At 37.7% G+C, this 11,775-nt stretch overlaps 1 protein-coding gene across 2 annotated transcripts in view; it reads left to right on the plus strand.

The window, feature by feature from the left end:
- The window catches only part of LOC103466375 (ependymin-like), an 8,342-nt gene extending 733 nt beyond the window's left edge, over positions 1 to 7,609 (plus strand). The window contains exons 2-7 of one of the 2 annotated variants that reach the window (XM_008411932.2): positions 423 to 457; positions 578 to 712; positions 1,838 to 2,021; positions 2,820 to 2,907; positions 3,126 to 3,272; positions 7,521 to 7,609. In XM_008411932.2, coding sequence (XP_008410154.1) covers positions 423 to 457; positions 578 to 712; positions 1,838 to 2,021; positions 2,820 to 2,907; positions 3,126 to 3,272; positions 7,521 to 7,542 — 611 coding nt within the window. In that variant the 3' untranslated portion in view covers positions 7,543 to 7,609. Of the gene's footprint in view, positions 1 to 422; positions 458 to 577; positions 713 to 1,837; positions 2,022 to 2,819; positions 2,908 to 3,125; positions 3,373 to 7,520 lie in introns of those variants that run through there. The other variant, XM_008412007.2, reaches the window with a different exon arrangement.
- Positions 7,610 to 11,775: the final 4,166 nt, after the last annotated feature.

Below are 11,775 nucleotides of genomic sequence, written 5' to 3' on the forward strand. Positions count from 1 at the left end.
CAGAAGGAGGGACTTAGCATTGTCAATCACTCTTGTGTTCAACCTCTACCCCTTGGTCTCTGCTATGCTACAGCTGGTTCACTACAGCCACAAATKCTAACACTAGTTAGCATAGCTACCGATGATGACACATAGGCGGGTCTTCTGTAGGTAATTTTTTTCTGAGCCATTAGTGAGTTGATTGACAGCGCTAAGACACTCCTCCTGGCTGTGATTGGTTGTTTTTGACCAGAGCGATGCATTTTTGTAGCTCAGTAATCATTTGGAGGAGCCTCACACCTAATTGTCACAACATCATGACGGTTTTAATAAACATTGAAAAAAAAAAACATTTTCATAAGCTGTGTAAAACATAGTGTTACATTTTTAAATGGATTTGGATTAAGAGCATTTCTCAGTTATTTTAATTTGCTTTTCCATAGGTGCTCCAGAACTGTTGACTGGTGGCGTTTCTGTGGTGCGTTCACTGACTTCTCGTACCCCTTTAAAGATTTTTCCTGCTGGACTCTCATCTAGATTGAAACCTTGGATCTCGGAGTCCTTACTCGCGTTCTTAACATTTGAATCTCTTCACCAGATAACCGCCAGTGGACTAATGATGACATCAGGAACAGTCGCCTACGACGCTCTGGGACAGAGGCTGCGGGCCAGACACTATGGCAACTTCGGGAATCTTACCGTGGCAGTGGATGAGCTGATGCTCTACAACCAGGTTGGACACATCAGTTATACTGACCTTTCATCTGGAGGAACCCGTCCCACAGATTTATTTTTTCTGAATTTATTTTCTTTCTTTTAGAGATCTTCAGCGTTTCCATCAGACCACAAAGATTTTTTTTTCAATTAAACTTTTGAATTGGAAATATATTTTCTTTAAACCTGAGATATGTTGGGGKTTTTTTCCAGTTGTATGTTACTATTTTAAAACAACTTTTTGATTGGCACAGAGAAACACAAATTAGGTTTTATGCGATTAATGATTAACTCATGCTGAGTATAATATGCATGAAAAAAAACATTCATTTTTTTTGTCTCGTTCCCTGACCTGCAGAAACATGTTTTATTACAGAAAAATGGCACCAGTACATTTATAATGTTTATTCTTTGTTAAACAACTAAAGCAAAAATGAAAATATTTAGGCAGGGATAAAGACTGATAAACTGCTGTCCTTGTCAATTTTTACTTAAATTGATAAGGCAATTTAAGTAAAAATCATAGCAAATTTCATTATTTTCATCCCAAATCTATCAACAATCTGTTTTTGAAATAAATTATTTTACTCAGTGAATTCTAAATGTGTTCTTTAAAATGATAAGAACAGATGCAGGGTTTCCCCAGAAAAGCCCGGTGGTCAACCGTGTTTTTGTAGATGTTAGGTTGGCAGGAAATGTAAAAATATTACTGGGTAATTATAAATGTTACGGGAGGACATTGCCAGTGAAATGCTATTTAAACCCGCAACTATATAGTCTTACAAACAACAAATAAAAACTAGACATATTAAATTTCTGAAGCGTTCTGACACTTAACTAATAATACATCCATGCAAGCCAGCAAGATTGCACAGCTGGACTTGCTCTTGGTAAGAATCAGGATCACATCCGTGCAGTACTGACATGGTTCACCRCCAGAGWGCAACAGCTGATCTGGTTCACCACTACAGTACAGTGGCTGAACCCCATCCACAGTGAAATTCAGTCCAAGACTGACGACTATAAGTTCGCATGTGTGGTTCTCACTCATGCTGCGAAATAAAAAAAACATAAACCACAATTGTTTTTTTTTTCTAGAAAATGTTCAACCTTTTTTGATGACTGCCTGCATCTGTTCTTTCAGGAGGTCATGTATGAAATCAACTGGAGCGCTCAGAAGTGCAGGAAGTTTCCTCTGGATACCTACTTCATGCCCATGCATGTTCCTGAAGATGCTTTGCTGCTCGGTCAGACGTTCCTGGGCTCCAGCTCCTCTTGGGGCATGGGTCTGCTGACCAACACCTGGGTGGGACAATTTCCCAATAACGGTGAGAATGAACCCTGACCTGTGACACGTGAGTCGATTCAGTTTCTACAAGGACTGTGTGTCAAATTAATTTGGGAGCTGTAAGGAAGTGAACAACGTTTTATGATATTATCATTTATTACGATCATTTTTTTAAGTTAATATGAAGCCAACCTGGACATGTGTGAAACATTCAGATCCCCTCTTGTTGAGTCATAAATTTACAATTACATTTGACCTCAAATGAACTCATTGGCCACGTTTCTAGTCCAAAACGTGTGTTGACGCAAAATAATACAAAAACTCTTTTAATTTTTGCCAATCTAAATGGTGTACCACAAACCTTTTGAATAGTTTTCTGTGGACTGATGAGACAAAGGCTCACCGTCTTGAAAGGTGTGTGTACATGTAGTATAAATCTAACCTTATTCATAAAAAGAAAATTATTCCCTCTATCAAACAGGGTGGTAGCAGCCTGGTGGTCAGGACTCGGATGATATGCCCGAATTAAAATAAAASATTGTAACATATCTGGTTTGTGCCTTTAAGCCGAAGCACACTCGGGTTATGCAGCAGAACAATGACATGAAGCACACCAGCAAGTCCACCTCTGAATTATAAAAAACAACTTTATTTGGGGGTGGCCAGTTAAAGTCCAAACTTAAATCCAATTCAAAAGCTGTGGCCTGACCATAAACTCGCTGGCAATGCTCAAAAACCCCTCCAATATGGCTGCATATTGGCTTGACAACACAAGCTCTCATTGAACTAACGTAATTTTTGGATGCAACGTATAAACTYGTGTKTCATGTTTGTGCAGACACGTATTTATCCACCTTCACTGAGATCGGCTGCCTCCCTGTGACTTTGACACACTACTCTCCAAAAACAGGATGGACCACCATCAGGTTGGACAAACACAACAACCACCTCAATGCAGAACATCAACACATCTATTTTTCCTACCAAAATAAAGTAACATTGCAGTAAGAGATTAGTGGTTTTAAAAAAAGAAAATCCCACAGAAATCTATCTTTAGATAATAGTTAATAGACAAAGTGTAAAAGATCTAAATAAATTTTGTTAAGGCAAAATTAACTAATGTTTTTTTTYATTTCTGTTTCAGCACCTACAACTGGGTGATTGGGTTGTCTAATCCAGAGGATTTCTTCCCTCCTCCTTTCTGTTACGAAGCAAAAATGGAGAAATTTGTCAAGCCGCAAAACTTCTTCTCTGCCATGGGGTCCCTGGCCACGACGGTGCAGTCTATGAAGTGAGCAGCAGGATCTTCTTAAAAGTTTCAGATTATGTTTTCCTGATTGCTGACGCTGTCTAGGAAATKCTACCAATAAAAACGTTCAAATAGAAATCAAATGAAACACRATTTATGGTGTTTTTACTGGTTTTCACTCGAAAAAGATGGCTGAAAACGAGTATTAATTTATGAGAAAACGTCAGATGGACAAAATATGTTTGTAAAACAGGAATATCAGTATAACAGGAAGAAATGTGGTGACTTTTCGGTGACCCACGCCAAAGCAGTCAGTTTGCAGTTAGTTCTGGGCGTATCRATCTAAATATCGATACTATTGATACCAAGGTGAGTACTGGTATTGTAATGAGATTGATATTTCTGTCTGCAGTTTCTCTAATTTATGTCCACATCACAGAGTTTATGCAGGAATTAAAATGCCAAATATCAATACATTTTCAATATTAGCAGGATTGTATACCTTTGTAGAGTTTGACAATTTTAATAGGGCTAAATATGATTTGTGTTAAAAATAGTACTCCTACTTAGGTTGTATCCAGACTACAGTTAGYRACTTAGTTAATAAACAGTTGTGTGTAGTAMAGGTGAAAAGTGAACTATTTTATTTATTTTCTTCTACATTGCTATGTTGTAGTTGACTAAAAAACACAGTTATTTGCCAAAACTCTTTGCCCTGTATTTGATCATAATCATGACTAAGTGAAGTCCAGTCATTACATTATTCAGTGATAATGACATTTCAAGATAAAATGATCAGTACTGGTATCGGTTTCGGATCCGATACTGGTCTCGATATTAGTATCGGTGATACTTTCCTTGTATTTATACAGCATAAAATCTATACCAAAACAGTTAGCCACGCTAACAGTTAGCCACGCTAACAGTTAGCCACGCTAACTAGCTAACTGATTGAAGAAGGCAAAGTTTTGCAGGTGATGTTTTTGCTGTTGAATTTAAAGGAAAAAAATTCTTATACATAATTGCACAGTTTTATAAATTCAATTTCTGAACAGTGATTCCCATGAGACTGTATTTCTTCCACACATTAATAACTGAGCAACGGTTCGTCGCACATTACCTCTCGGCCTTGAAGATTTGTGAGTCGTCTTCTTCTAATCATCGTCTGTTTGGTCAGAGGCGTCCGTCTGTCTTCRCTGTCTAAAATTACTCATCTGCCTGGTGTGATTAACGCGATGTGAGTCTGCTCTGGAAGCATCAGCTGCAATAATAGCATTGCCACTCCAATTATCAGACTAATCGTTCTCTGAGCGCGCTGGCTCTGCGGCTGTGTAGGAGAGGAGACACAATTTACTGTACCTGAGCATTAGTGAGGGAGACACTGAAACCATGGTTGTTAATTTTCACACTGAATACATTTACAGGCCTCTATTTCAACATAGATTCTATAAATATTGAAACACCAACTTCAGCCAGAGTGAATCTACCACAAACTTTTGAAATCAACTTATCTCCTCGAGGCTGTGGAAATCTTTTTCTTACATATTTTTTACCCTCCACTCAACTTTACAGTAACAGTTTTGACTTCCAGTGGTGTTTAGATTTTACTGGTCTGCAATATTAAATTCATAGTTTACATCAGATGCATCATTGTATAGGGATTTGTTTTTACCATTTCAAAAGGTGATTAGGCAAATTTCTTTCTGTTAATTTTGGCCCAACTTTAAATATCTGGGAAAACAATTTTGCCCTAACAGTTTTAACATGTTCATGTCAAGATATTTATAGATATATTTTRTTTATCTAAGCAAAAGCACATTGATTGCTTAAAAAAACAAAACATATGTGTAAGCCTCACTCTTCAGCTACCAAATGAAAAAAAGTATTATTCTTTTATAAAACAGAAATRAAAGGATGAATTAAACAATGTCTATGTTAGGCTTGCTTGAAATAGACACTTTGTTTTTGGCAGCTGAGTTAGTAAAAGCCTGAAATAATAAAAGTGATCTGCTTTCGTTTAAAAGATTAACCAAACAAAGTATTTTCAGGCAACAAATGATCAGTAATAGTTTTATGTAAAACTGTATTACCTACTGTCAGTCAGCAGGGGGCGGCAGTGTTGTTCTCTACCTTCTTCTTCATGGTCAACGTGTAGCTCGCTTCATCTCAACCAGACTGCACTTTCAGTTAAAAACAAACCTTATTTTATTTAATAATCTCTTTTTCTAAATGCACTTTATGTACAGCTGTTTATTTTATTATTGKTGTTAGATTAGTGTAATCTTTCCTTAAAATTTAATTGGAAAAGGATGAATGTCTTCCAAAAAGAAASGAAATGATGTTAAATGCTTTGATCAAAGGTCGAGATTGAAAATTCAGTGTGATAAGCTAAGTGTGCTTTTAAACCTTTTACAAATATTTTTTGTAGAAAGCATCCTGCCATGAACATGTCACTATTGCTAAAAAGAGTATTATTGTTAAGTGAAAAAATGCAACACAAATTTGAAACTTGCTGCCAAGGCTAATTATGCAGAAATCTGTTTTTCATCATTTGTATTCGCTTTTTTGTTCTTTTGTTTTTTTCTTTTTTTGTAAGAAAGTATAATTGAAACCTCGAAACATAAATTATCTTGTGAAATGTGCCTGTCACTGGGAATACACCACTGCAAAATGATAACCAAAACAAGAATGTTTCTTTTAATGAAACAGACGATGCATTATTTACAAATCAAGACAAACTGAACATATCCCAATAATTACTCAAAACGTAACGTAGAAAACACCCAAAGTGTGAAAACACCCTTGTCCGCCATGCAGTCCCAGAACCAGTAAAAATGTGCGCGGCGTCCTGGGGAAGATTTTTGACTGTGCGCACCTGCTGGGAGAGGGAAATGGCAGAGGTGACTTTTCACAAGAACGAACTGACCTGTCATGTTTCACTTCCTTCATCTGCTCTCATCTTATGTATTTATAGTGTAAACAGTCATTTAATTTGATACTGAAAAGTTAGATGATCAATTTGACCTTATAGCAGAAAATGACAAGATGTTAAAGAAGCCACACCCAAACCAAACTCCTGCATTCAATCAAAATAAAATGAACTGAAACCCAGATGCTGCCTTTAACAGTGACATCAAATCATCATTAAATATAAATGTAACAATGATTCACTGTTACACTTATCCACACATGCAAGAAAATCAAAGCAAGTTTGATCACAAATGATGCTGAGTAAARGTTTCAGATAGTAAAGGCAACATATATTGAGCATATTTATACAAAARCCTTTTTTAGTAATAACAATAAGGAGACATGAACTGTCCTTTGTTGGTTCTGGGGGTTGTTTTTATTTTCTCTGACTTCTTTCCATGGATTTTCAATGCAATAAAAGAGCGATGACTGACCCAGCCGTTCTGTTTTACTTTATTTCCAGAGAACAAACTGAGAGTTTCAGCAGTTTTAGTTTAACAATCCACACTTACTACTACTTCATTTCCTTGCTAGCAATAGCCAATCATCCTTCAGTTTTATGAGATCTGCTGGTGCCATGTGTGTCCTGTAAAATGCACACCAGATTATTTTATCCCAGCATTTCACTGACTTGTTAAAATATTCTGTAGGAAACTTTTTTAACAAGCTCAACAAGGACCTTTTCTTCAGCAGTGGAGTCTGGCGCAGTRAGAATATATGAATGATATTGTGGTTGAGCGCATTTCTTATGCTTTTTCTGACGGAAAAAAAAAAATATTTACATTTCCATGACTTTGTGATGAGCTCTGGGATTTTTCTTATATAATCAACACTTTGACTGGATTACGGCAGAATAATGTTTTCACCCATTGACTTGGACGGCATTTACCAAAACATTCAGAAGTTTATACATGCCACTCCACTGACTTCAGATTTTGTGGCTTTTCCATCTCTTTGCTTGAAGATAAATAGTTTCTAAATACTGAGAGATGTCAGTACTTATTCCTTTACCTGTTCCAATGTTTTGTCCAACGTTTTGTTAGATTGATTGTTTTTTTCCCATTTCTATATGTGGATAACTTTTACTGTTGCTAAAATCTGGTGTGGATTTTAAGCCATTAGATGAATATTTAAACTAAGAAAAAATGTTGACATGTTTGATGTCTTACCCACTAAATGCAGTTTCAGATTTGCTGCATCTTCCACTTACACATTCAGATAACTCCTTGACATTTTACTCTTCTTTAGTGAATATCTTAAAAGGCACATTTAACATACTGAAAGGCTGAATGCGTCCTCTGTTTCTTCTTCTTCTTCCAGTAACGACACACTAACCCAGTGAGCGTCACGAACTGTTCTCTTATTCATTAGAGGTTCGTCGCACATTACCTCTCAGCCTTGAAGATTTGTGAGTCGTCTTCTGCTAATCATTGTCTGTTTGGTCAGAGGCGTTTGGTCCTCGCTGTCTAAAATTACTCATCTGCCTGGTGTGATTAACGCGATGTGAGTCTGCTCTGGAAGCATCAGCTGCAATAATAGCATTGCCACTCCAATTATCAGACTAATCGTTCTCTGAGCGCGCTGGCTCTGCGGCTGAAACGTGTGTAGGACGAGAAGCTGCTGAGTCTGAGTTGCAGTAAGAAAATTACATTGTTAATTGTCCATTCCACTCCCAAATATTGCCAAAATCCACCTGAGCCTGAATATCGATGTAAGAGACACATCAATGATTAATCGTTTTGTCTCTGTGCCAGTCAAAGGCGAAGCCCGTAGAAGCACAAAGCAATTCCTTGAAAACTAATGGGCTAAATTTAAATGGAAATTAGGAAAAGGACACACAATCAGAGAAATCAAGTAAATTAACATATAATATGAATGATATCTATATGTGATATGCTGTGATTTTGTTTTGCCATAGGATTAAAGATTTTAAACCTGCTCTCATGTTGGTCAGTTTGAATCGAGAATTATAGACAAGACTGCTTTAAAAAACACTCGCTTTGGAAAATATGTTTTTCTAATGTCATCATTTTGAGAAAAAGAAATATCTAACTGGATTAAATTTGTTCCAACCTAGAATAAAAAACCACTTAACTGTTCTTCAGTGGAGAAATTTCAGGGTAATTTGTTAGATTAAAAACACACAGATACAGCTGAAAACAATAGATGATCTTTTTATCTGTTAATATTAGTGATGCAAAAAGTATCTGTGCATTTTAATTTGGTTTATTAAATATATTACCAGTTCCTCTCAGCTGCTGGGAACAAACATGTGATGCACAAAAGAGAAAACTCATTTTCTACCGGTCTTTTCTTCCTTTAGATCTTTAGTTTACTAATGGACTTCAGCAATGTCTGGTGCAAGCTGGTTTATGAAAACTAGGCTCTCTGTGTGATTCTAAATCCAAAGCAATTCTAATCCCGTCAACCTTCCACATCCACAACTAATCAGATCTGTCCAAATTCAAATTACCAAACACTTTTTACCCTGTAATGTCCGTGTCCTGGTGAGCAGGGTAGCTCCGGTTCATTTTAAGCCAACAGGACAGCTTGAACTTGTTATTGTGAGCTTGTTCTGGAAGACGGCTTGTTTTAGTTTCTGCGGTTGCATGGTGGATACCTTTTAAATATTAGTTCAAGACAGTCTTTACGCCATCACCCAGAATGTACATACAAAGTCTTACTGGATGTATTCTCATGTCCTTGTTTGTTTACGTGTAAAGAAAGGAAACAGGAGAGTTTTCCCCACCATTTTCAGTCTCGTCGTGTCGCGTTTAGATGCACAAGAAGTCACACCGGCTTCCCTCATCCAGCCCGACAGGTCCAGTTGTGAGGGACTCTGTTGTTAAATGATCGATCAATCCTCTGTAAGATGATCAGTGCTTGAGATGTTATTTTGCAACCTAACCCTCTTCACAGCGGACATGTCTGCTGCTTTCCTTCGTCGTCATGATGCCCTTTCTTCTCCCGTGTTCTCCAACAAATCAACTCAGAACTGCAATAATGTAATAATGTAACTATAATTGGTAGCTCCTATTTGTCATTTAGAGAGGCAGTATTATGTGTTTTCCAGCCCCAATAAAGTGTTTCATATCAATCAAGTATCTGTCGCCTTCAGTTGTTCTAAAAACTCTATATATATCAAACGAACCTTTAAAAAAATGTGACTTTGTAATTTAGCGCCTTGACATTTGGACTCTGTCTCTTTAAGAAGCTCCTGCTCTTTCTTGAACCCCATCTTCAGGAAGTCTTCACAACACTGCTCCTATATTAACCCTTTAGCAACGTTTCTATCAGCGTTGCGCTGAGAAGCAGCTCGTAAAATGAGCTCAGCAGAAGCGCAGTTCAATTAGATGTTTGCTAATGGCTGCTGGCTAGTTTGAAGGAGCTGAATTGTTGAGTCGCGGGAAAGGGCTGCTCTGTGAGGCGGACACTTGGGAACAGCAGCTATGAGGAGGAGCTTTGTCCTCGAAGGCGGAGCTAAGTCCAACCAGGCGTTTTTGCACAGACGAATGGTTGCCATGGAAATTAAATGATTTCTCAGAATCGAGTCAACACTCCAGGTGAGGGGATAACCTTATAACATGATTGAAAGCTAAAAAAAAAAATCTGATTTCACTTAATATTGTCCCTTTAGTAAAATGCAAAAGTTTAATTTCAGAACAACGGAGGGAAAAACAGTCGATGCCTTCCTGAACTTAACCCACAGCACACAACACATGCCCACACTTTGTGTTTTTTTTTTCTTTTCAAGTGTACTTTTTGAGTATCCATCCGCCCTGATCAAAGGGCTCTAATTACACGCATTAGTGAATAATGAGTCCAGTGAGTGGGTACTACACGTACAAAGGAGGTTCCAGGTTTCACTGTTTGTGCAAGAGAATTTGTGGGAGGATGAGAGCCGACGGTGAACCTTGGAGTCCGTTCCAGCTCGCGTTGCGACGGAGCATTGTTTTTCCACCGTCACCCTGTTATTCCGCACTGGATGGCTAACGTCAGAAGATCACACCAATTATCCTCTTTTCACCGATGGAGGAGGTTCTGCATCTGCATACTCTTTAAAGTTAATCCACTCTAATCCACTCACTCTCTCTTTGCTTGTCAATTATGCTCTGTTTTTTTTCTCTCTCTCTCCCCTCCAGCTGCCAGCACATTTATCTACCAGAAAACTTAAGAGCAAAAAAAAAAAGAAAAATAAAAGACAAGATTTGCCAAAGAGACTCATATAAATGAATATTTGAGCAATCAACTGAAGGTGCTGTGGTTTGGGGGCTTCACAACTGCCTGAAACAGAAGGACTAAAGCACAATTCTGATGGTATTTGATGCTAATATAATCAATATACTTCATGTTCTTTTAATTAAAATTACCTGCCTATTAAAAGTTGCTTAGGGTCTCTATTTCTCAAGAAAAAACAAAAAAATGCTTGATTAGAAAAAAAGATTTTTGCACGATTAAATGGGAATTATTCATTTTCCAGGTACCTGGAGCCATTTTAAATAACTATTACCTTCAGTTTTTATTTTTAAAAACCGCATAGAGAAAACATGACTAAAAAGAAATTTATTTTTGCAATTTGATACCTTAAAAAAAAGGCCTCTGTCTCTTTAAGAAGCTCTTTTCTTACAGAGAGAGCACATCATCGCAAAGCAACGTTTCTCCATTGATAACACATTAACAACCGTTCTTAGGAGCGCCGGACTGAGAAGTAGCTCCTACGTTAAACTCAGCAGGCTCGCGGTTCCACCAGGTGTTTACTAATTGCTGCTGCCGCTAGTCTGGAGGAGCAGAGTGGGGTAGAGATGCTCTAACATGCTCAAGAAAGTTGATTTTACATAATATCCCCCCACCTTTAATGGATGAATGTTCAGCATGTTATTATGAACCACTGAGGCTCTAAGAGATGTGAGTTCTTCATCAGATGTTTCAAAAATCCTGAGTGGAAAAAGTTCTCCAAGCACCGGAACTAAACACAAAGAAGGACGACCTCAGGATGGCAGAAATGAAAAGCAAACATAAACATCTCAGATTTTCCTAATTATCACTTATGGGGGCCAATAAGTCCCAATAAAGTGTTGAGTTCAGACTGAGGCCTCTTTTGGCCATTAGTGGCAAAATGTCTGAAAATGTCTTTTCCTTTCTTTCCCCCCGCCCCCAGTAGTCCATGTCCCGTCAACCAATCGGTAGACGACGCTGCAGCAGATATGTGTCTAAGAGGGTGACTGGACTCATAAGTACACATTAGCTGACCTTATTAGACATTTTTCCCCCACACAGAACCAGAGACAATCCTCCAGGCTTTGACCAATTAAAAGAATAAAAATCTCAAAAATGCTTTTAACGAGGAGCGTGAAACAGCAGCAGTAGCCCGGTGCACATTTAAAAATACTCTGAGCCCAAATCATGTGTTCAAATGAAGCATTACATTCTTATAAACGTGTAATTAAAGCTTATGCTGTGCATGACCCGATTCAACAGCAGACTGAACGTCCTGAAGTGGTAAAACATGTTTCAGCTAATTAATTTTGAAAAAAAAAGAGATATCCTATGCACATGGTATGTTCCCAATCACTGT

The sequence above is a fragment of the Poecilia reticulata genome, linkage group LG1 (assembly GCF_000633615.1).
Source record: "Poecilia reticulata strain Guanapo linkage group LG1, Guppy_female_1.0+MT, whole genome shotgun sequence".
In the NCBI taxonomy this organism is placed as follows: Eukaryota; Metazoa; Chordata; class Actinopteri; order Cyprinodontiformes; family Poeciliidae; genus Poecilia; species Poecilia reticulata.